General features: G+C 40.6%; 1 protein-coding gene across 7 annotated transcripts in view; it reads left to right on the top strand.

Moving 5' to 3' along the window:
* Window positions 1-26673, top strand: part of nrxn3b (neurexin 3b) — a 325560-nt gene that overhangs the window by 213875 nt on the left and 85012 nt on the right. For all 7 annotated transcript variants that reach the window (XM_066677967.1, XM_066677970.1, XM_066677969.1 and 4 more), the window contains one exon: window positions 14512-14693. In XM_066677967.1, the coding sequence (XP_066534064.1) occupies window positions 14512-14693 (182 nt within the window). The remainder of the gene's footprint in view (window positions 1-14511; window positions 14694-26673) is intronic.

The following is a 26673-nucleotide window of genomic DNA, read 5'->3' as shown; positions in this document are numbered from 1 at the left end:
GAGACTTCCGGTAATGGTGGCCACTGTGTAAGATATCTGAAACACTACTCTGAGGCAAATCCTGAAAATTACTTCTGGAACACTTGGTTCTGCAAAATAGTAAGCAGTAGTATACTCCAGGGGACAAAGTAATGGTGTCTACTACTAAGACAAACAAAAAGAAAGTAAGAACAATGAAATAGTCTAAACTAACCATTTTCGGGGCTGGTGATGTAGCCCAACAGGCTAGCAACGACGTAGATGAGAGGGCCAGGGCAACTGTGTTTGACTGTGTTGAAGCAAGTGCCATACTGGCGACAATTAACAACCTGAAAACATTCATTAGAGTTCACCTCTAAGTTGCATGGAATCATAGCAGCCCTCACAGAAACTAGAAAGGAGATAACAGACTGTACAGAACTAGTAGTTCAAACCGAGTTACGTATTTCGACTGCTGAAGAAGAGGTGGTCAGGCTAAAAGCTATGGTACAAGCTCTAGAGTCGAAGAATAAAGCGCTGGAGGGAAAAACTAGACCTAGAAACGAGGTCATGATGGAATAACTTGAGGCCTGTAAACTTACCCGAAGGTGCCGAGGGATCAGACCCGTGCTTATTCATGGAAAACTGGATACAAGAAGTATTCGTGGTTGAAGGCCGTATTGTTCTGGAATGAGCACACTGTGTCGGGCCAAAGAGGGATACTAACGCTCCACCGAGAACGCTCATAATGAAGTTCTTGAATTACAGGGACAAACTCAAAGTCATCCACGCAGCCCGGGTTAAGAAGGCCATCTTCTACAAGATCCACCAAGTGAGATTTTATTTGGATATTGCTGGGGGAATCCACAAACAGCAGAAAGAGTATGACCCTGTTCATCAGCAGCTGTGAGATCTGGGACACACAGAAGTGATTGTACCGGCAAGGCTTTTAGTGACATATAAAGAAAAAACCGGCATCTTCAACACTCCGACAGAGGCACAAAACTTCATTGAGATGATCAAAAACAAAACAAGTGAGAGCTAACTGGAACCTAAACAATACGCAATATGGTTATCCACATTAAGTCCCAGTTACCTGGTAATTAGGGTTAATTTGGCATTTAAGGGAATGTAGGTATGGATAGATGTGACCTCACTGATGGACTTAATGAGCATTTACCTTGGGTGACATGCTACATTGTCTCTATCAGAAGGAGACAATGTAGGAGGTATATTAAAAAAAGGGAAAAAATCGAAATGGGCATTTACTTTGTAATAATGTCATACACATAATCTGGATTATATTGGATCTTGAGATTTATTTATTTATTTATTTTCTTTAACATTCCACCAGGGATTAACAGTGTTACTTTGTCCTAGGAGTAGTACATTAATATGTTTTAGAAGAGAATTTAATAATAGCAGACCATTGTGTATTTTAGTTTTATGAAAACAACATAGAGTGCTTTCTATGTTCTATGTTTCCAGACTAGACGGAGACTAGACTGATCCTATAGTGTGGAACAGTCGATGGTGATAACTGGAGTCAGAGCTAATAGTGGGGGATTCCCACGGGAAAAGAGAATTGGGGTTTACATTCGCACAAATTCAGTGTGTAGTTTGTTGGTTGTTGATTTTAATTTTGTTATGCTCATCAAAAGTGAAAAGATAATGTTAGTTGGTAATCCATTTTTTGTAGAAATTTTTAAGTTATTATGTCTCAAAGGGTAAAGCTTAATTTTATTTCTTGGAATTGTAGAGGTTTACACAAACAACAAAAAATCAAACAGGTTATGAATAGGTTGAAAAATATGGACTCTAAAATTGTATTCCTACAAGAAACACATATATTAGAAGTAGACATTATTAAAATAAGAAGGAGGTGGCAGGTTAATGAATTTATAGCTCCTTATACATCTCAGGCTAGAGGATATATGACCCTAATTCACAAATCAGTCCCATTCCAAATGGCAAATGTAATCAGCGATAAGATGGGCAGGTATTTATTTATTCAAGGTTCACTTCTGTCAGAAAACTTAAATTTAGTGAAGCTATATGGCCCGAATATGAATGACCCCCTTTTTTTTCTTTTTTTTTCCGAATTGGTTTCTTACACTTGCTACATTAGAAGGTCAATTTGTAATAGCAGGAGATTTTAACTGCACATTGGATCTGAATAAGGACAGATCCACAGGTTGTGATCAATCCCATAATAGATGTCGATCTGTTATTTTACAATTTATTAGAGTTAGGTCTGTTGGATATATGGAGGGAATTGAATTTAGAAAGTAAGGCTTATTCATGTTATTCTAGTACATACAATGCATATTCTCACATTGATTATTTCTTAGTTTCGAAAGGGCTATTCTACAAAATACAGAATTGTTTTAATGATAATATAGTACAAACCGGATTCCAAAAAAGTTGGGACACTAAACAAATTGTGAATAAAAACTGAATGCAATGATGTGGAGGTGCCAACATCTAATATTATATTCAGAATAGAACACAAATCATAGATCAAAAGTTTAAACTGAGAGAATGTATCATTTTAAGGGAAAAATATGTTGTTTCAAAATTTCATAGCATCAACAAATCCCAAAAAAGTTGGGACAAGGCCATTTTTTACCACTGTGTGGCATCCCCCCTTCTTCTTACAACACTCAACAGATGTCTGGGGACAGAGGGGACCAGTTTCTCAAGTTTAGAAATAGGAATGCTCTCACATTCATGTCTAATGCATCTAATGCATGTCTAATCTGGACTGCAGGCTGGCCATTTCAGTACCCGGAAACTTCTCCTATGTAGCCATGATTTTGTGATTGCTGCAGAATGTGGTCTGGCATTATCTTGTTGAAAAATGCAGGGTCTTCCCTGAAAGAGATGACATCTAGATGGGAGCATATGTTGTTCTAGAACCTGAACATAGTTCTCTGCATTAATGGTGCCTTTCCAGGCATGCAAGCTGCCCATGCCACAAACACTCATGCAACCCCATACCATCAGTGATGCAGGCTTCTGAACGGAGCATTAATAACAACTTGGGTTATCCTTGTCCTCTCTGGTCCGGATTACATGGCGTCCCAGTGTTCTATAAAGAACTTCAAATTGTGACCTATCTGACCACAGAACAGTCTTCCATTTTGCCACACTTCATTTTAAAAGACCCCTGGCCCAGTGCAAACGTCTGAGCTTGTGGAGCTTGCTTAGAAATGGCTTCCTCTTTGCACTGTAGAGTTTCAGCTGGCAACGGCGGATGGCACAGTGGATTGTGTTCACTGACAATGCTTTCTGGAAGTATTCCTGAGCCCATTCTGTTATTTCCTTGACAGTGGCATTCCTGTTTGAGGTGCAGTGACGTTTAAGGGCCCGGAGATAACGAGCATCCAGTAGAGTTTTACGGCCTTGACCCTTACGCACAGCAATTGTTCCAGATTCTCTGAATCTTTTGATGATGTTTATGCACGGTTGGTGATGATAACTTAAAAGTCTTTGCTATTTTACGCTGGGTAACACCATTCTGGTATTACTGTACTTTATGCATCTTTCTGCGTAACAATGGTGGAATTGGTGATCCTCTTACCATCTTGGCTTCAGAGAAACACTGACACTCTGAGAAGCTCTTTTTATACCCAATCATGTTGTCAATTGACCTAATTAGTGTTAATTGGTCTTCCAGCTGTTCGTTATATGCTCAATTTCCTTTTTCCAGCCACTTATTGCTACTTGTCGCAACTTTTTGGGGATTTGTTTACACTGTGAAATTTTGAATCAACATATTTTTCCTTTAAAATGTTACATTTACTCAGATTAAACTTTTAATCTGTCATCTATGTTTTATTACGAATAAAATATTGACATTTGCCATCTCCACATCATTGCATTCAGTTTTTATTGACAATTTGTTTAGTGTCCCAACTTTTTTGAAATCCGGTTTGTAAATACAATACAAACATCTGCCTGTATAAAGTGGGAAGCTTTTAAAACTTTTCTAAGGGGACACATAATAAGCTATACAAGTTCTCAGTCTAAAAAAGCACTTCAAAAAAGACAGTATTTGGAAGGTAAAATGAGAGATGCTCAAGCAAAAGTTCAAAATACAATCAGAAATAGAATTATATAAAAATTTTATATATATATATATATATTTTATATATAATATTTATATAAAAAATTTAAGAAGAAATTACTAAAGCCACTAATTGAAATGTTTTTAGAGGCCTTTCAAAATGGGAATCTTCCCCCTTCTATGAATGGCACTCTGATTATATTACTTCAGAAACCAGGAAAACCATCTAATAAATGTGAAAATATGAGACCAATAAGCCTGTTGAACTCAGATCTTAAAATAGTGTGTAAATTTTTGGCAAAGCGTATTCAAAATTTAATGCCAGAAATAATTGATAGAGATCAGAATGGATTTATAACTGGAAGACAGGGGTTTCATATTGTTAGAACTACAATGTTCAGGCTAGGCTAAAATGTTAGGCTAAAATGTCCAAATTTGCTATGGTATTACTGGGCTACACAACTAAGGTCCATTATGTATTATTTTTCAACAAATGATAATCCTCACTGGACAGAAATTGAATCTCAGGGTCTAAATTGACCTTTTCCCATGTATATATACTCCAATACTGTGAAAAAATTGTATAAGCAAACTAGTAATCCAATTGTCAAACACATGATTAATATATGGTACGATGTGAGACGTTTTTTAAAAGAATCATCCGCTATGTCTCAATATAGTCCAATATGGGGTAACCAGCTTTTTGCTCCAGGAAGAGCAGATGCTACATTTAAGACTTGGGCGTCTAAAGGGCTAGAGAAAATTCAAGATCTTTATCCACCAAACTCTGATAATATGATGTCATTTGAAGAACTCAGACATACTTTTAATCTAGATAGAAAACATTTTTTCAAATTCCTTCAGCTCAGAAGTTTTGTAAAAGCAAATCAAAACAATACACTTCTTAGACTGCCACAATCATTAGCTGAAAAAAATATGATAGAGGATCACTTAAGAAAGAGCATCATATCAGAATTTTATAATGTTTTTTTTATCTAATTCTCCAGAGAGCTCACTGCAAAAGCTTAATGCTTGGAATGAGGATCTGGAAACCGACATTTCAGTAGCAGACTGGAAATTAGCTTGTGATGAAATTCACACTCAGTCAATAAATACTCGCCTCAGATTAACACAATATAATTGGTAAATGCAAATTTATATAACCCCCGTGAAACTAAATTTATATAATAAATATATACCAGATACTTGCACAAAATGCATAGATGCTAAAGATACCTTGTTTCACTGTGTCAGGCAGTGTACAAGAATTAAAACATTTTGTAAGGAGATAAGAGAGATGTGTGAGCAGATTATTCCTAAAGATATTCCATTGGATCCCAAATTGTTTTTATTAGGTATAAAGCCAGAAAATCATAATTTTAATAAATAAGAAATGATACTCATGGATCTTATTTTTCTAAATGCAAAAAAATTAACAGCATTGTTTTGGAAAAAAAACCCACAGACCAAATATTTCACAATGGAGAAGACAAATGTTGCTAAATCTCCCAGTAGAAAGAATAACATACATACTGAAAAATAAGCAAAGTATTTTTTTTAAAAATTGGGGACCTTTTATGACATACATAAAAAATTTAGATAGTACAGAAATTCCACAGGAAGAAAGTAATTTTTCGTTGTAAACCACAGATTCTGTTTTAATATATCAGTCATTATGGCAGAGTAAATGTAAAAGAAAAAGTGTGCAACATTTTAAAACAAAATGCTCTGTCTGTTTGTAAATTTGAGAATACTTCTAAGATAAGGAGTAGGCATAAGGTTACCATTAGAAAAGGAGCGTTTTTTTTTTCATATATATATTCATTCATTCGTTATCTGTAACCACTTATCCAGTTCAGGGTCACGGTGGGTCCAGAGCCTACCTGGAATCATTGGGCGCAAGGCAGGAATACACCCTGGAGGGGGCGCCAGTCCTTCACAGGGCAACACAGACACTCACACTTTTTGAGTCGCCAATCCACCTACCAACATGTGTTTTTTGGACTGTGGGAGGAAACCAGAGCACCCGGAGGAAACCCATGCGGACACGGGGAGAACACACCAACTCCTCACATACAGTCACCCAGAGCGGGAATCGAACCCACAACCTCCAGGTCCCTGGAGCTGTGTGACTGCGACACTACCTGCTGCGCCACCGTGCACCGAGATATTATTGCTTAGTTCATTCTAAACATATATTTGTTAGTTGATTTTTTGGTGTAAATGATGTCTGATATTGGGTGGATGAAAATGATCCTCCCTTGATCACCACCAGAGAGCAAAGCTCTCAATTTACCGTTCAATCTACGTCCCAACCCTCACCGTGGTCACGAGCTTTGGGTAGTGACCGAAAGAACAAGATTGCAATGAGTTTTCTCCGCAGGGTGTCTGGACTCTCCCTTAGAGACAGGATTAGCTCTGACATCCGGGAGAGACTCAGAGTGGAGCTGCTGCTCCTCCACGTCGAGAGAAGCCAGTTGAGATGGTTAAGGCATCTGGTTCGGATGCCTCCTGGATGCCTTCCTGGTGAGGTGTTCCGGGCATGTCCAATGGGGAGGAAGTCCTGGGGCAGACCAAGAACATGCTGGAGAGACTATGTCTTTAATGGCTTTCAGAGATATCTGTGGTAGCGCCTTTGCTGGGAAATTTACCATCATAAAGTATCACCACCCTTGTGCACTGTTGATTTTAATTTCACACATCAGTATTGTATGTTTGGTGATGTCACAGCAGTGTATGCCTGGGCATGCCCATATCCAGCTATGAGGCCACTGATTTCCAGATCTTTTTTCAAGTTCAATATTAAATTTAAGGCTAAATACAAAAGCACAAAACAGGCATTGAGATATCAGGAAAATATGCAAGATCCAACATCTGTCACTGTTTGGGGTCTATCATTAACCACTGTGTCTTGCATATGTGAGAAGTATTGTTGATATGAACACACATACTAGGTTTTTAGAAGTCTCCTGTGGTGCATCATGAAGAGCTGAATCACACTATGCTTAATATGGGCTGCTGAACAGATGAAGTTTTGTAATAACCAAATCTGTCAGAAATTCCACATACAAAATGACAACTATTTGTTGTCATCTGTTTCAAATAATTATAGACATACTTTATATACATTGTTCCCTTTATTTTTTTATAGTTGTTTAGTGACAAAAAAATCTGTTTCTTTAAAAAGTTTATTTTTAAGTCTTCTATTGTTAAAGCACTGCTTACAGTATAGCTGTAAAAAAAAAATGCAGTTGCTATATATGTACATATCCATCCATCCATCCATTATCTATAACCGCTTATCCAATTTAGGGTCGCGGGGGGTCCAGAGCCTACCTGGAATCATTGGGCGCAAGGTGGGAATACACCCTGGAGGGGACACCAGTCCTTCACAGGGCAACACAGACACATTCACTCACACCTACGAGTCGCCAATCCACCTGCAACGTGTGTTTTTGGACTGTGGGAGGAAACCCACGCGGACAACACACCAACTCCTCACAGACAGTCACCCACAGCGGGAATCGAACCCACAACCTCCAGGCCCCTGAAGCTGTGTGACTGCGACACTACCTGCTGCGCCACCGTGCTGCCCATATGTACATATCTTGAGTGTTAACACAAAATTATACTCTACAATTTATCACAGAGAAGCCAATGTGTTTTTAGACCAAAAGCCTTCGATAATTTAGTGACGCAATGAAGTTCAGCTCTGCTCAACTCTATGCAAATGAGCGATAACATGCCTGTGACGGCTACCAATCAGAAAGCAGGTCTTCACACTTCCTTTATCTTCAAGAGTAATTCTAAACACATAAACATGAGTTAGCCTTTTCTCACTGTCCTTTACAGTTTTAAACTGATATCCATGTTGATGTAGTTTTCAATAATAATAAAAAAAAAAAACATGACCGTTAACGATGTGGGGGACACATGGCATTCAACCAAAAAGTGTCTTGTGTCTTTACAATAATACTCGAAGGAGAAATTAGTACAATATTGGAGCTATAATTGAAGTGTACACAAGCGGGCAGCGGTGCAAATCTGGTACTGACACGGTAGCGTAACCGGTAGTGTCTTTGCTCCCCATGACGTAACTTTGCTGGGTGTGCACAATCCAAATCGTCTCTCCTGGTCAAATCGGGGAATGACAGGGGACCTGCTTGCTCGTGTGTTGCTGGGCACGCCCACCAGTGACACATTGCCTGCTGCACAGGAAACAATGAGCGATTTTATCGCTTTCTTTGTGCATGCACAGTGACTGAGGAATTAGTGTTGTTGGGTGCCTTGTCTGACCTATCTATCTCTGCATTAGCACATGGTGTGGGTGGCAAGATGATGCTGTGTTTGCATCCACTTGAAATGTGCCACTTGAGTTCTGTCTCTTTTCTCTCTCAAATTCAAATTCAAATTCAAATGTGCTTTATTGGCATATAGATTATTGACATTTGTACTGCCCAAGCTGACAAAAGAACATAAAACATGAAAGGTACTGTAAATATAAACAGGTATGAGTCCAGATATTAATAACAGCAATGGTATTATTAATAATAATAGTAGTAAGAATATTATAATATAATAATAGCTTCTTAAATCTCATTTCTTAGGTGCCTAAACACTGTTCTATTAGGCGGCACAAAAAGTGATTTGTCATTAAATAACAACTAAACGGTCTTTGAGTAATATCAAATCTGATCATAATATTTTACTTTTATTTAAAGAAAACATGCATAATAAAACTATGCAAATGCATATTTACCATTTCCTCCTGGGAAGAGGTAAAATATTGCGATATACGTCACATCTCGTAAACTCGTCTATCATATAGATTCCAGAGTTTACCAGTGGTAAATACAAATTTGTCCGCATTTCGGGTGCAATTTACAAGTCGGAAAAGTGGTATTTCCTAGGGTACAACACTAATTCGACTGTGTCTTCTTCTGTCATCGATAATATATATATATATATATATATAGTGAACCACATGTAGCCTATATATAAATTAAATGTTAACTAAATTGAGTAAACTTGTAAACTAAAAATGGTTGTACATAACAATAAGAAAAAGTTTGAAAAATAGATATTTAAAACAAAACAATACATAGTCATCATTTAACACATGGTTTGAAATACCTCACAACGATCTTTAAGTTTTTATACCCAAAATATACAACACTATTTCTCAGGTTATCCCACTTGAAACAATAATGACATTACATGTTTAAGCTAAATGTTGGGGATAAAAAATATAAAATATTGTATGTAGTAGTGAAAGATGTATTTGAATATCATTCACTGACAGAATATCAACATGTCTTTTTTAAACGATACAGATATATTATATCATTCATCACCTAATACACCACGCATCAGGTCTTCCTCAGAGCCCTGTTGGACAGAATACATCTATTTCCAACTCCCACATCTAGGATGAGCCAGTGGGGTCTGGGTGTGAGGACCTCTGTGTTGAGGCAGTAACATGTGCAGATGAGTTCCCAAAATCAAGGGGATTCTGGAGGTCCAGGGACAGTACAGCCCTGAGGGGTGAAATGGTTCTATATAGAACCCTAAACACGTGAAGAAACTTTTGCATGATTAAATGTTTCTTTGCATCATGAAAGGGTTCTTCATAGGGGTGTCACAATACACATAGTAATATAATTTTTTATATGGGGGTTTCAATGCAATATAAGCTGTAAATTGAATACTTTAAGATTTTATTTTAAAAACCATTCTGTGCCATTTGCCAACCTGCGTTAATGAGTTGCAGCCATCTGCAGTGCAGGACATAGCTCAGAAGGCCAGATGTAGTTTCATGCTCCGTATTTTTGAGATCACATTTTATGGTGATGGTTTGACACAGAAACACACACCTCCTCTCAGCCGGAGAAAGGGGCAGATACCCCATGGCTCCTAAACAGACAATGCACTTCTAATTGGTCATCACCTTTATTTAGCCAATCAGCAGCCAATGGAGTCACAGTTCCTCCTACAGTTGCTCTTACAGTGTTGTTTTGCTGCAGAGCTGAGAGCAGCAGGTCAGTGCTGAAAAACTAGGAACTTAAAGGAGCAATCTGTAACACTGACACCAACCATTTAAAATCAGAACTATAATACAGTTTCAAAACAGTGGAGGGAGCTGTCTGCCTCATCCCCCTCCTCCCCAGACATGAAGCTTGGACTGTAAGTAGAAAGAAGAAAGTGCCATAATCAAGACATTTACACAGAAAAGTGTTCATCATTTCACTAAAACATCTATCTTGGCAAAAAAAATGTAAACATGCAGCCAGTATTTCCCTGTATTACAAGCTTTTTCTGTCCAAATCCACCGGAAATATTTTGACTAGACAAAGCTGGTGTTACTTATCGGTTTTCCATTCTACCATAAATGTTGTGTATGTTGAGGCAGATCTTATCCACAATTTTTATAATCAAATATTTCGTTCCACCTTATATAGAAGCAAATCTGTCTCATCAGATTTTGCAATATTACTACCTTTAAATTTGTAGCACAGAATTTTTTTTGCTCTAAAATTATGCATCTGAATTTTGTTGCTTTTGAATTTAAGTCTTCAGATTTCCACCTCTGAATATTTTGCTTCGCAATTGTGCATCTGAATATAATTGCTATTGAATTGAACTCTTGAATTTTCAAGAACACGTTTTCACTGTTAATAATAATATTTTTTTTTTTTTTTAAATTCAAGCTGAAAAAAATTCAAACAATATATTTCGAAGTGGCTCAAATTCGATAGACCAAATTCAGATGCCAAAATACCAGATGCCAAAAGAGTGAAAAAATTCAGAGTACACATCGGGGATACAAAGGATAAGCAATTTATTCATTTGGATTTTCTGCTTCACCTTAAATAGTGCACTAGTTGCATTCTGTCGCCGCTAGATGGCAAAATACAAACACAACTTTCATGCCGTGGAAAACTACGTTTAGCTTCCTTCCACGGATATTATCTCTTTATTTTCAAAGTGTCTCAAAAATCTGAAAGGCTCACTGAAGACACAGTATTAATACTGATATCCTGAAGATGAATAAATTTTACTATGGCCCTGTGAACATAACAAAAAATAACAAAAAAAAGAAAGTTACATGGCACATATATTCTTTCACAGTCATTTCTGGCAGACACAGAGGTCTAGGCAGAGCTTTACTGGTTTATGGTGTTGTATTGGAAATCTCTGCCAAATCACATTTGCCCCTGTCTGTTGGCTGGTAACCAAAGATGTTTCTTCTGCCTCGAAGGCAACAGTGCCTCCAGAACCATTTTGAGTAATGATTTTGCACTTAAGCTTATGCAAGGCATACATAGATACCCTGTTCAGTTATTTGTAAACAGGTCAAAGATTGGAGGAACCTCTGGTTAGTGTAGACCAGGGTTCCCCAATAGGTGGCCTGTGGGCCTAATATACAACAGATAAAACTTTGGCCCTCCGGCAACACGGCCATAGTCAAATTGGGTTTGTGTCCTCAATTTTTTGCACGTGAAATTTCTAGTATTTCACCATTACTTCTAGAATACCATCGCTCTTCAGATGTGTAACTGCTGAGACAGTATGCAGGAGGGTTTACAGTGCTGACTGCTGGCCTCACATGCTGGCCATGCCCGTTTTACCAGGCTAAAGCTCTTTCGCAATATGCTTTTTGTGTGTTCTTAGGAAATGTCCCGAAATCCCAAATTTCCCAAATCCCCGGATTTGTTCTTGCTCCGCACGTATTATCGAGGATGCACTCGGATGAGACATCAAAGTGTCAGAATTTTGCACCTTAAGCATGATGTCTTTTTTTTTTTCTTTTTTACTTCCACCACTGAAAAAGTGATTCATCGAGTAAAGAACGACCACAGCGTCCTCCCGTCCTTGGGAATTTGTAGTCATATTTTGTATTGAGAAACATCATCATCATCATCATCTTTTCCGCTTCAGCGTCACGGTGGCAACAGGGCGAGCAAAGAAATTCAGACCTCTCTGTCCCTTGCAACATCCACCAACTCCTCCTGGGGATCCCCAGGCGTTCCCAGGCCAGCTGGGAGATATAATCCCTCCAGTATATTCTGGGTCTAGCCCGGGGTCTTCTTCCAGTTGGACGTGCCTGGTATACCTCCAGTGGGAGGCGTCCAGGAGGCATCCTCATCAGATGCCCGAACCACCTCAACTGATACCTCTCAATGTGAAGGAGCAGTGACTCTACTGCGAGCTCCGCCCTAGTCAGTGAGCTCTTCAGTCGGTCACAGAGAATATGGCCAGCAACCTGTTGGAGAAAGATCAATTTGGCCGCTTGCATCTGCGATCTCGTTCTTTCGGTTATTACCCAGAGCTCATGACCATAGGTGAGAGTGGGTACGTAGACTGACCAGTAAATTGAGAGCTTTGCTTTATGGCTCAGCTCTCTCTTCACCACAATGGTCCTGCATTAATGCAGACACTGCACCTAACCTATGGTCAACCTCACGATCCCTCTTCCCATCACTCGTGAACAAGAACCTGAGATACTTGAACTCCTTTACTTGGAGTATGTTCTCACGCCCTACCTGAAGGGGGCATGCCATCTGTTTCTGGAAGATAACAATGACCTCAGACTTGGAGGTGGTAATCCGCATACCGACCATTTCTCACTCGGCTGCAAACTGCTCAAGTGAACGCTGGAGGCCTCCATGCGAAGAAGCCAGAAGAACAACATAATTGGCAAAAAGCACAGATGCCACCTCCCGAGCCCCTCGATGGAAGCCTTCCTGTTCCAGGCTATGCCTCGCCAGGAGTGGAGATAAGGCACAGCCCTGACGAACAATGGCCACACTGAACAAGCTTGACTTACTGCCAAGGATGCAGACACAACTCAAACTCTGAGAGTACAAAAACCATGACTAGTACAGAACTCCAACAGCATCACACCACTTGGGTTCAGATAAGCCAGGCCATTCCTCTCAATCACCCCTCTCCAGGTTTCCCAGTCATTGCCAACGTGAGCATTGAAGTCCCCCAGCAAAACAATAGAGTTAGCGCATAGAATCCTCTCTAGCACTCCACTCACTACCTCCAAGAAGGCAGAGTTGCTGTTCGGTGCACAACAGTCAAAGTTTTCCTCTCTGCAAGCCGGAGCTGCATTGAGGCGACCCTCTCATTTACTGGGACAAACTCCAGCTGTACAGCTGCCAGCCGGAGGCTTGTGAATATCCCCACACTTGCCCAGCGCCTCTTACCCTGTGCAACTCCTGAGTTGGAGAGAGACCAACCCCTATCGAGGATGTATGTAGAGGTGAGCCCAACTATATGTAACTAGTATCTTTCAACCTTATGCACCAGCTCAGGCTCTTACCCCCCCCAACCCCCCCCCCCTACCCCCCCCCCTGGCAAAATTACATTCCACGTACCATTTCCGCTGACAAGTTCCACAATGCCAGGGGCCCCTTCGCCCCCACTCTGTGCCCGATGGGCATTGCACCATACCCCTACTCTGGATCTTGTGGGTGGTAAGCCCACATGATCCTCCCATGCTGCCTTTTTGGGCTGAGCCTGGACCAGTTAAATGCGCTCTTCGGTCACCAGGCACTCGCCACCGGACACTACCCCCAGGCCTGGCTCCAGGGGTAGGTCCTGGCAACCCTCTCCTGGGCAGGGTACACTGAATTCTAATGGTTGTACTCATAGGGATGCTTCTTGGATCATGTTTGTCTGTATCTTCACTCCAGACCTGTTCGCCATGGGAGACCCAACTGGGAGCTACTAACAGCTCCCGACGACATAGCCCTGGAGGTCCTGAGACCACACAAGCCCTTCCGCCATGACAAGGCCCTGGTCCAGGAAGGGTAATGAGAAGCAGCCTAAGTGAAATATACAAACCTAGTGTGGTTGGGGCTTAATGATACTGGTGCCAAAAAGATAAAAGCAAACAAATCAATAAGCTCCGTCCCAATCTCAGGTCTCGTTTCAACCCACTGTTGTCACTTTTCTCATTGAATGGTGAGTAAAATCAAATAACTGTAGTTACTTAGGTCTATTTACAGACTTAATAATAATCATAAACAGCATAATAATAATATGATTACACAAATTAAAACTCTTGTCGCGTACTATATTAAATTGTATGAGAATTACACACTGGTCCTTGATTTTGCAATGTTGGTTGGATGTGGCCCTTGAGGAAAAGTAATTGGGGACCCCTGGTATAAACATATATTTTATGGCTGAAGTTCAGACTGCTGCCCCTACTAGCATGAAAAACAATTTTATTTGCCTCACTTGATATATATATATATTTATATACTTATATATATATATATTTATATTATTATGATACAACTATATATTTATAGTTGGCAATATTTTTTTGTTGAAGAAAAGCACAGCTGAGCCTGGTAGCCTGGTACACACTAATTGCACCCTGTGTGATACCTTTAAACTGATGACCAAACAGCTGACTTCTGGGTGCAGTGCAATTTTTTTACCTTTTTTTGTTTCTCATTTCTCTGCAGCTGGAACCACATACATCTTTGGAAAAGGTGGAGGACTGATCACATACACATGGCCCACCAATGAGCGACCCAGCACAAGAACAGATCGTCTGGCTGTAGGCTTAAGCACCTCCATAAAAGATGGCATCCTGGTTCGCATTGATAGTGCTCCTAGACTAGGCGATTACATCATGCTGCACATTGTGAGTTGTATCACTATGAGTGATATTTTTGCATTGACAAGAGCTGATTTTGTGCTGACATTTTCATGGGAATGAAAATGTATCTTGTGGGAACACTGTTCACATGCTCAATTAATGACCAGTTTTAGTTGTTGATTGGAATGCAGCTGTGATAGAAGGGAATGGATCATGTGACTTGGTCCTACTTTACTAGTTTACACAGAAAAGCCAATGAGTGCAGAAGAGAGAAGCAGAGAGAGCACACAGAAAAGATGTGTTTCAACTTGATTGACTTCATCCATTATCTGTAACCGCTTATCCAATTTAGGGTCACGGAGCTGGAATCAAACCCACAACCTCCAGGCCCCTGGAGCTGTGTGACTGCGACACTACCTGCTGCGCCACCGTGCCACCCTGATTGACTTCAGTGTACCACTTATAGGACTGTATACATTTTCTGAATGTGTGTTTGCAGTTTATTTGTTTATTGTGTGTAAATTTAAACCTGCTAGTTGAATAGATGCCCTGTGAAGGACTGGCGTCCCCTCCAGGGTGTATTCCCGCCTTGCGCCCGATGATTCCAGGTAGGCTCTGGACCCCCCGCGACCCTAAATTGGATAAGCGGTTACAGATAATGGATGGATGGATAGTTGAATAGATTGTGGTGAAACAGAAGAATCCGAAGAAGAAAATGGCTCATTTTTCTTCCTTTTATTTAACACGTTCTCCAAAGCAGGTGCACTCAAAACAGAAAGTTGCCAGAAAGCTCAGACTAACTCGCCTGTAATAAGCCACCACTCATATCTAAACAGTGTGCATGCTTGAGTGTGCATGACAGTGACACAAACTAGTTTACAAAGACACCTGTCCACCTGACACTTTGCCAGTAACATGTCCACTTGACACTTTGCCACCATAATTTCTGTTTAGAACTCCCTGTTAACGTTTAATTAACCATTTTACATGGAGTTCATGTGCTCCCATGTGTCCCAGGGGCTGATGTAACCTCAGCACCCTCACACTGTCACTCCCTTGTCTCGTCAGGTTTGTTTTCTGTCTCCGCACATGGCTTTGTTTTGTTTATGTTCATGCCCCACCTTTGTTCCGCCTCCTCGTCTTTTCCCTTGTTATCCGTTTCAGCTGTTTCTCGTTTGTTGGTGTATTTAGGTCCCCTTCCCTCACTTCCTGGTGTCGTTCATTGTTCCGTGTTTCGCGTTCATTATTCTTCGTGTTCTTCGTATTGTTCATTTGTTCTTCGTGTTCTGTGTAGTGTTGCTCGTTTCTCTTGCTCATTTCCCTTGCTCGTTTCATGCCCCTGTCGTGTTGTGTTTGTTTCGTTAAGTTCTTGTTAATAAAGTCTGTGCTCTTAGCGTTTGCGTCCGCATCCGTCCGCTCTCCTCGTGGAAGCGGCGCAGCCAGCCGCTCCTCTCCTCATGAACGCGGCTTCCCCGGCCGCTCCTGTCCTCATGAACGCGGCTTCCCCGGCCGCTCCAGCCCCAGAGAAGGCGGCTTCCCCGGCCGTTTCTGCCCCCGTGACTGTGGCTACGGCCGGTTCTGCCCCCGTGACTGTGGCTACGGCCGTTTCAGCCCCCGTGACTGTGGCCCCGGCCACTCAAGGTCATGTCTATGGGACGGCCCCAAGCACTTCGGGGCCGATCCCCAGAACTGTGCCCAGGCTGGTCCCTCAGACATTTCCACAGACATTTGCCAGCCCTGGGCACCGCCATGTTGTTTTAGTTCCGCTGTCTGTCCCTGTCCTGATTCCTGTCTCTGTGCTTGTCCCTGTACCCTTGTCTGTGTTGGTTTCAATTCCTGTCCCTGTAACGGTGTTCATGTCCATTCCTGTAAACGTCTTGGTACCTGTTCCCCTGCCTAGTCCTGTCCAGTCCCCTGTTAGCCCTATCCAGTCACCAAGTAAAACCTCTGTCCGGTCTCTGTTTCAGTCCCCTGCCTCTGCTCCTGTGTTGCCTCAGTCCCCGTTTCAAACCTCTGTCCTGTCTCAAGACCCATCTCCTGTCCAGCCTCATGTCTCTGCCCCTGTTCTGCAGCAGTTCCCGTTTCAACCCTCTGTCCCGTCTCCTGTCCATTCCCAGCACTCAGTCCCATCGTCTGTCCTGTCTCCCATCCAGTCCTTGTTCCCTTCCAGTGTCTTGCCCAATGTTAAGCACCCCGTCCAGTCACATTTGTCCACTCTCGTCCAGTCTCATGTAAACACTCCTGTTCAGTGTAGTCCTTTCCAGTCCCAGGTCCCATCCCCTGTTAGTTCTGTCTTCTGTCCCCAGTCCGTTCTCTTCGTTTCAGTGCTTTGCCACCCGTCTTTAGTTCTTTCGTGTCTCTGTTTCTAGATTCTTCACCGGTTTCTCCTCTTTGTCAGTCTTTTCTTCTGTCCAAATTCTAGTCTCTTGTCTCCAGCCCCACGGTTCCTTGTCTTAGTCTCTTGTTTTCCGTGCTCCCTCCTGCACCAGCTTCTGGGGGGTCTAGGTTACGCGCCCTGGGAGTTGCGCGTTCAGTAGGGGGCATCTGTCACGCCCTTGTCTCGTCAGGTTTGTTTTCTGTCTCCGCACATGGCTTTGTTTTGTTTATGTTCATGCCCCGCCTTTGTTCTGCCTCCTCGTCTTTTCCCTTGTTATCCGTTTCAGCATTTTCTCGTTTGTTGGTGTATTTAGGTCCCCTTCCCTCACTTCCTGGTGTCGTTCATTGTTCCGTGTTTCGCGTTCATTATTCTTCGTGTTCTTCGTATGGTTCATTTGTTCTTCGTGTTCTGTGTAGTGTTGCTCGTTTCTCTTGCTCATTTCCCTTGCTCGTTTCATGCCCCAGTCGTGTTGTGTTTGTTTCGTTAAGTTCTTGTTAATAAAGTCTGTGTTCTTAGCGTTTGCGTCCGCATCCGTCAGTCCGCACCCCTCGCCCCTAACACACACATGAAAGTGCATCCCTGTCGCTAAATACACCCCTTTTTAGCCTGGCTTACATTGCAGTGACACATTGCCCCTCCTAAAGTGCCTAATGTACTTGTGACTTACTCAGACTATGTCTTAGTCAATACAAAATCTAACAAGTGGCCCGGTGGGCACCGTAGTCACACAGGCCATGTTGCTGAGATGGTCCCACCAGAACAGCCGATCTGGCACCTGGGTTCCTGGGCCTGACAACTAGCCAGCCGATTACGGTGTACCACAATCCTTCTTCCTGCCTTGATACAATAGACCACCTCACTTAGCCTTTCCGGCATGGTTCATGGCACTTTGCAGTCTGTCGGTCATTTAGGGCAATTTTCTTTCTGCCTCCTGGGGTTGAAAAACTACACCGCAGTTCCCAGGGCAAGCAGTGCTCCCCTAGCCCGTATATTGTAGGCTTGCTTTTGCACTGGCCCTTTGCTGGGTCCCTTGGACTAACTGCAGTGTTGCCCCCATTCTCTGCACTAATCCGCACACATACTCAGGCAAACTGGTGTCTGTTCCCTCAGATGGCAGCATGCTTCCTAAGTTCTCGCCCCAACATCAGCATGGCTGGGGTAAACCCGATGACTGTGGTGTGACATGCACACAGCACCAGTGCCAGGTGCAGGTCCCAGTGTCTTTGATCATTAAATCACTCGACTAAGCCATCACTCAGGATGCAGGATGCAGCAGATGCAGTTGCATGGTACTGATCTTGGTAATAGACAGATGTGCGCAGACTTCTCTCATCATCTCAGCTTCAAAGTTTCTCCCTTGATCACTGTGGAGTTCTTCTGGTGCTCCAAACTGGCTGAAAAAATGATTGACCAAGAAGCTAGCAGTGGTGACAGCACCCTGGTCAGGCACAGCGTATGCTTCAGGCCATTTGGTAAATTTGTCCATTTCTACTAAGATATACCAATTGCCCCAGTTTCTGGAAAAGGGCCCACTCTCACTTGCTCCATTGAGGCACCTGATTGCATTAATTGCAAGTGTGGCCTTGAGAACTTCCCAGGACTTTTCTTGGCTGTGCACACATTACAACAATGCATGAAAAGTTACACCCTGACCAGTAGAAACCCTGTCTCAGCCAGTTCAGGGTTTTCGCCACTCTGAAATGCCCCACACCAGCGGGACCACCTCGCTCTGCAGCTTGCATAGTACCACCAGTTTAAGTGGCGTCATCCTGGGAACTGGGCTGTCCCAGCAGCGATAAAGCAGGCCATCAGGTTCAAAAAGCTGTCTCATTGCGCATAATATGCATTAACTGTTGGCCCAAACAGTGGAATGGCTGGCCCAGCTGGTGTTTGCCCACTTTTCATCCATATTCAGATTCCTGTGCTTTACAGAGCCCTTTGTCTTCAACAGCTCTGTCAGTTAAAGACAAGTATTTCCATGCTTGCTCACTGCATTGCCTGAGGGATAGGGCATCCGCATTGCCATGCTTTTTCCCTTCATGGTGTATTATGTGGAACTGATACTCCGGCAGTACAGACAGCCAGTGTGCTATTTGGCCCTCTGGTTCTTTAAAGTGTAAGAGCCAAGTCAGAGAAGCATGGTCAGCGCAAAGTGTAAACCCAGTGCCATACAAGTACAGCTTGAAGTGCTTCAGTGTGGCTACCACCGCTAACAGCTCCTGCCGCGTCACACAATAATTTCTCTCTGCCTAGAATAAGCGGGGGTTAAAGTATGCTAACACCTGCTCTTGACCCCCCAGCTCTTGGGATAGCACTGCACTGATCCCGCAGTTGCTGGCATCAGCACCGAGGACAATGGGTGGCCAGCTCAGGCCATTACAGAGGCAGTGGTCAATTAGGTTTTTTCTTTGGCCTCATCTGCCAACACTACCTGCCAATAGCCACTATCGGAGATCAAGGGAACTAAACCACTGGCCTGTCAAGTGTGTTATCAATGTGGGGCAGTGGGTATGAATCCACCTTGGTGATAACATTAACCTTCAAGAGTCTGCACTCCCACCGGCAGGATAAATCAGAACTTGTGCAAAAACATTTACACATCTCTATAAATTTTTGTCCTAGAAAAATAATTAACATACCCCCAGAAACCTTAAAGTGTCTAATTTTCAAATATATGGAGGATTTTTTTTAACTGGTAGCTATAGAATGATAAGTAAAAAGTCATCTCTCTGAGACTCAGACCGCAACCCTTGATGGCCCCCCTCACTTATATTCATATGATAATAGCATGTTAATCCGGATGCTCTCATTGAAGGATTACAATGTGTGAAAACTCTCATTTTAGTCATATAATATAAATGCACATGGCTGTGTTTTTGCCCTAAGCTCCAAGACAGCACAGTCACAAAGTATGTCTGCCTGAGAAGGAATGGCTTATTTTTTTGTTAAGTAAGTGAAATTTTTTTTTTTTTTCTGAAGCATGTTTAGTGCTGATTACAGTAATGGATTTCTTGAATCTGAAAGGCACAGAGTTCAGCTTATAAAGAAAACAACAGCTTGTAATAAAGTTTGGATGCTCTCTGCTGCTTTCAAATAGTCATCTGAAGGTCATATATATGGCTGTGTCATTGCTAAATAACTGAAATAGCACTGTTTACAGACAAAAATTCAATTGTTCTCACTGATGGAGTGGGGAGAGGTGGGCGCTAATGGGCCATTATCTTTGACAGTGGTGAGGGGATTTCTCACCTGTGTTTCGCACCTTTCTCATGAATAGTCAATGTGTGAGCCACAGGTATAGAGAAAAACAGTGTCACATCAGATTAATAGCAATATAAAAGAAAAACTAATTAAAATACCAGAAAGCTGTGAGCATCCGTGTGTAGCCAACACCCACAAATTCTACAAAGTTCAGAGCTCTAAAGAAAACTTCATAGATATTCATAATGTGTTTTTTCACCATATATCAGCACCTTTGTGCTTTTTTTGTTTTTTGGGAAGTCCATGTATAGAGTTAATTTAAACAAGAAACAGATGGATGAAATATATACTCCTCACATATTATTGTTGATGGAACAAACTTTTTTAGGATTTGTTAAAATATCAAGGCATGTCAAATCACCTCAGACATGGCTGAAAGGCCTCAGACTCTAGGGGGTTAAGGTGTCTGTATTCAACACAAAACTTCCAATCACCCTTTTTCTTGTGGACTAGAAGTGCAGGTGCTGGCCACGGACTGCTTGATGACTCAATCACTCCAGCTTGTGCCATCACTTGGATTTTCTGCTCCTCAATTTGTTGCTTAGCCTAGGATAGGCAGTGTGCCATCTCCAGTGTTGATCTGGTGCTTCACCACATCAGCAATGGTGCACTCAGGTTCATCTGATGCAAACGCCTCTACAAAACTTGCCAGTAACTCACATAACTGGTTGTCATTGAGGCCCTTGCAGCTACTAGTCCACAATTCCTGCACCACATCGTGCTCTTGCTGGACGCTTTTGAGGCTTAGATGTCCCACTCTTGCTGTCTTCAGCTCACTCCATCTGTCACCTTAAAGCATAGGATTTATTACTGGGTGATGGAGCTCCCCTTGGTGGGCCCTGAATTCTGTCCCTTGTGGCTGTCATCATGGTCACCTCCATCTGTTAGACTCGCTGCCTCAGTTTTTTTTTTACCTTCAGCAACTGTTGGCTAATGCCAGGGGCCCTCAATGTCAAGCAGCAAAGGTCAGTGTGGGCTCGGAGAGCAGTGAGTGTATCCAGGCCCAAGATGCATTGTTCTTTGATGCAAATGCTTGATGATTTCTATCCAGAAATCCTAGCAGACAACACAACAGTCCGGTTTTATGGGCAGCCTGATCTTCCCTTCTGCCTCCAGCAATTCTCTGGCCTCTACTCCGTTTTCCACTGGCTCAGTTTTTCTGCAGTAGCATGCTTGGTGGCCTTTTCTCGGCAGCGCCAGTACACAAGATGGCAGTCAGCTGAGGCTCGTCTCATTTCTATCTCTTCCATTTCTACTGCACAGCACAATGTCATTACTGTGTCAGCATGTGCTGTAACCAACTTGGTCACTAACTGTGGTATACCTCATCCTATCCTCTAGGGGGCAGGAGGGAGGTTAACATGTCTAGGGGTATAAATAGGTGAAGCCAGGTAAGAGAGAGAGAGAGAGTTGACCTACAGGCACATGTACTCTCTGCTTGGAAGACCTCCTTGTGAGAAACTTTCACTATTTGAATGGAATTACTGAAATAAATGAACTATAAACTTTTTCATGATATTCTAATTTTATGACCAGCACCTGTATTTCTCAAAGAATAAGGAGATAGGACACAAAATACAATGAACCATATATCTTGGACCATGTTGTCTAGAAGACATCAAAGAAGCACTTTTTTGGGAGTAGGTATTTAGATTATAATTCTCCAGGTGGTATGTAAGATGTTTATGTGACCAGTGGTTAATGAGTTGTTATTTTGATGGAGACACAATTAATTAGTAGTTCTCCAGGAGTCATGTAAGACTCAGTAATTATTGTTTAATTAATAGTGAATTGCCATAACTGAATATATATATTTATAATACATAACCAATACCAAAATCACTCATACCTACTAAGTAATTAATCAGTAATCCTTGGTAATTAATAGGAGTGATTTATGTGTTAATGCAGCACTAATCAATAGTCCCTGCTTAGTCCCAGCATAGTTACTTATTTACTGCCAAACAGTATTATTAATAATAATTAAATTAAATTATTAGATAAATCTCCACCCACTGGGCCAGATCAGAGCACTCGCAGAAATATATTGTGAATTTGGTCTGGTAGATGCCTGTGGGCTTCATAACCATATGGGAAAATAGTGTACATATTTATCCTCTGTGCACCAAACTTTAAGATTTTACCATTTTTTTATTGATAGTAGTATGATAGAAAACATTACTGATTGTTCTATAGGGCATATTGTAATTTCTGATCATGCCCCAGTATATTTAGTGTATGGATCTGCCAATACTGAACCTTAGCTGCGATTTTGGTGATTCCAAGCTTACCTCACTAAAGATCCTTAGTTTGTCAAGTATATTAAAAATGAACTGAACATTTTTTTTGTTTAACAATTCCAATTCTGTGCATCATTCTCTAATTTGGGAAACTTTGAAGGCATATATCAGATGATTGATTGCTTTACTTCCCAAAAAAATAAAAATGATAATCAAGCGTTTGAAATAGCTAAATGAAACAACTAATTCAGAGAGTAAATTAACTGATAAAAATGAAACAGCTAGTGGCAGCACCTCATCTCTTAATCTCTTAATGTTATATTAAAACAAAGCTGGTACAATGCATTTCAGTACTAGATACAAATTCTATAAATATGGAAATGGCCAGGGAAATATCTTGCTAGGTTCAAGCGGCAATTATGGATGAAAATAAGAGAATGACATTGGTGAGGTCTTTAAGCTGTATTATGGAAATCTATATGAATCACATTGTTCTAACTCAGAATCATTAATGTCATCTTTTTAAGATAAGCTTTCACCTACTTAAAAGCATGTCCAGCTCGGTGATGTATCAACATTGGAAGATCCAATTACAGAGAGTGAGTTAATAAATGTAGTGAAAAACCTCCCTAACAACAAAAGTCCAGGCCCTGACTGATTCAACGCAGTTTTATAAAACATCCTTAGATGTTATTAAAGCCTCATTGCTTTGTATGTATAAAGATGCATGTGATAAAGTAATCCTCCCACCTGTTCTAAGATCCTCTAACATAAGTCTTATTTGAAAAAGGATAAAAATCTAGAAGACCCAGCTTGATATACTCCTATCACTTTGATGACAGTCCATGCTAAAATTTTATCTAAAATTCTAACTCATACACTCAAAGGAGTACTGCCTAGCATTATTCACCCAGATCAAACTGGGTTTATTAAAGTAAGGCATTCCTTTAATAATGTTAGATGTGTACTTGATATATAATTATACAGCATGCCAAATATATTAAAGAAGACATTATTCTGCTCGGGCTGGATGCAGAAAAAACTTTCCACCTGGTGGAGGGGGGATACATTTTCAATTTACTGCATCATTATCGGTTTGGGGAATGTATTATAAAATGGATCCAAGTATTAAATAAGAATCCTGTTGCTCACATTATAACCAATGGTCAGCGCACTGACTCAATCAGCATAAGTAGAGGCACCAAGCAAGGATGCCCCCTGGCACCCCTAATTTTCAGTATTGTTATTGGACCATTATCTAAAGCAAATAGATCTGACCCTAATATTCTTGGTGTTTCTGTTAATGGATCTAATCATTATTTATCATTTTATGCAAATTATATAATATTATTTATTAATAAACTAAACACTTCTTTACCTGGACTGATTTAATTAATTACAAATTTTGTAACATTTCAGGCTATAAGATTAAGTTCTCCCAATCTGTAGTAATGCATATTAGAGTAGGCCAAAACAATCCAATGAATACATACCCATACACCTGGGGCCCTGCTGGTCTATTGTATCTTGGCATTTGGACATCATCATGTTTAGATAAATTGTTTTAGCACAATATCCCCCATTTATGCTTAAAATCAGCAATGGAAATGTCTTCCCCTATCATTGCTAGGTGGAGTGAGAATAATTAAAATGAGTGTCTTATATGTTTTGCAAATGATCGCTGTACCCTTTTAAAAGAAAGATATTTGACAATACAACTTTATTATCTGAGATTTATATGGGCTGGAAGGAAGCCTAGATTTAAATTGGGGAAAATGCAACTCCCATTAGACTCAGGTGGACCCTTATAACATGCAGGGGGAACACTATATCAGGAGGATATTATTTATAGGAAACCTATGGCTTGGAACTCATTTTTATTGATTCTGTCAAATCAAGAGTTATGCCAATTCAGTTTTACCTCAAAATTATATATTAAATAGAAAAAAAAATATTTAAACGTTTAAAGGTACCCTTTCACTGATGAGTACTGCTGTTTTTTTTATTTATTTTTTTTTTATATTAGACCATTTCCAAATGGCGATAATGCTAATTCTCAATACTTTGTATACTGAGCATACATTATATGAGAGTAAAATCAGTTGCAGGCTAGTGGCGTTCCAGATAATAAAAAATAAAATGTTACAGCTCTGAATTTCATAACTAAAAAAAAGGGTGTATTTGACACACATTTGATATGTAGAGAGGCCACACCGGACACTGTTACTAGAGTTCTTACTGGTTACTGGTCATTTGTATCTTCAACTCAATAATTCAAATAATCTTGAATTATAGACTCAATTCATGAATAAAATATAATAGGAACAAGTGTCTGGTAAAATATTGTAGCCATGAAGTCTAATCCCCTCTTCACAAACCTCATTATTCCTGTGTAAACACAACACTAAATTTAACAATTAAAAACTTTTTATTCATTCTATTACTGTCATTTACATTTATATTCATGGCATCTGGCATATGGTCTTTTTCAGAGTGAATGCAGTTCCAAATAAGTTAAAAATGTATATGAATATAATGTTAGGAGCCTTACCCAAAGGCCTTATTAACATAGCATGGTGTGGCCTCACAAGATGGAATAGAACCCTGCTCTTCTATTTAAACACTATCTTCTTAGCAGTATTCACAATATACCATAACAGTATCTGATATTTTACAAACCCATATTCAGTTTTTCACACTCAATATGCACAATTATATGCTATAAATTTGGAGCAATAGTGGTGTCATATTCCATGTGAGTGTTGTTCTAGCTATATGATTCTAGCCCTAGCCTCCTTCTAGCACTGTCCACTGTAGTCTAATTATTAGGGGTGGGACTTGATTAAAAAATTTTATTGAATTAATTAGAAGCATTGTAATCAATTAATCGAAATTAATCACATTTTAATCACATTTCAATTCAGCATGAGAAATATTGATTTAAGTTTGGTTGATGAATGAATTAAATTCAAATTGAATTAAATGAAGCTTAAATTCAAAATCTTGTTTATTTCCCCACCAGTCTACTAAAATTTGTCAAATTTGTAAATTTGTCTGACATGGACTTTGGCATTTTTTTCTGAATGTGAACCTTGTGTTGACCGGCGACACTGTTTGCATTACAGTAATCCCTCGCTACTTTGCGGTTCATCTTTCACGGATTCACTACTTTCGCGGATTCGGTATTTTCAAGGGAGCTTTTTTATTATTTACATGTATTAGACTAGGCCTGTAGGTGACAAAATATATCATTTACAAGTATTTCTTACGTTAGGGTGACCAGACGTCCTCTTTTACCTAGACATGCCCTCTTTTTTAGACTTAAAAAATGTCCGAGCAGAATTTCACAAACATCTGGGATTTTGTATTTCTAGAGCTACCGTTATTGATTGATAACCTTCTCTGTAAACATTTAAATGGTCAGTCTGCACGTCAGTAGTCCTTGTTTGCGTCAGGCAAAGCTCATGTACCTACCCTCATCTCGAGCAGCTATGCCGAAATGTAAATGTAAGTTCTCGGGTGAATTAAAAAAGAAATTCCCATGTTTTGTGTAGCAAATAAAGGTGTAAAGAACCTAAGAAGAAATGAGATGGTCACCCTATCTTACGTACAGTACATGTATTGTTCATGTCCACATCCGAGTGAAATTTACTTACGCTAAATCACAGCTTAGGAATTACTCTATTAAAGAAATTGATAGGATATCACATGCAGTTCCAGGTGAAAAGCATTATAGAATGACTCTTTAATGCAAAGGGTGTGTTGTTAACAGTACAGTAATGGTTTTAAAAGTCCAAATACTTGTGAAATACATAAAAAAATATCTTTCCTCTACTTTGTGGAAATTCGTTTTTCGTGGGTGGTCTTGAAATGCATCCCCGCGAAAGGCGAGGGATCACTGTACTGTTAACATTACTGACCTGCGTGCTGGCCCCAATATGTTTTGCTTTGAGGTGGTAACGAACGGTGGAAGTGCTCCTGTGATAAGCAAACTCCTTCCTGCATAAAGTGCAAATAACAACATTTTTGTTTGTACTTCAATCTGGAAGTTTCTTGTATTTAAAATTCCACCAGCGTAGCCTCCATCATGTTGATCACATTGTGCGTCGTTATAATTTGTATGCCTGGAAATCATGCACTGAGAAAC

This window comes from Hoplias malabaricus, chromosome 7, assembly GCF_029633855.1.
Source record: "Hoplias malabaricus isolate fHopMal1 chromosome 7, fHopMal1.hap1, whole genome shotgun sequence".
Taxonomy (NCBI): domain Eukaryota; kingdom Metazoa; phylum Chordata; class Actinopteri; order Characiformes; family Erythrinidae; genus Hoplias; species Hoplias malabaricus.
Note: the sequence above shows the minus strand (reverse complement) of the source record. Positions and strands in the feature narration are given on the sequence as shown.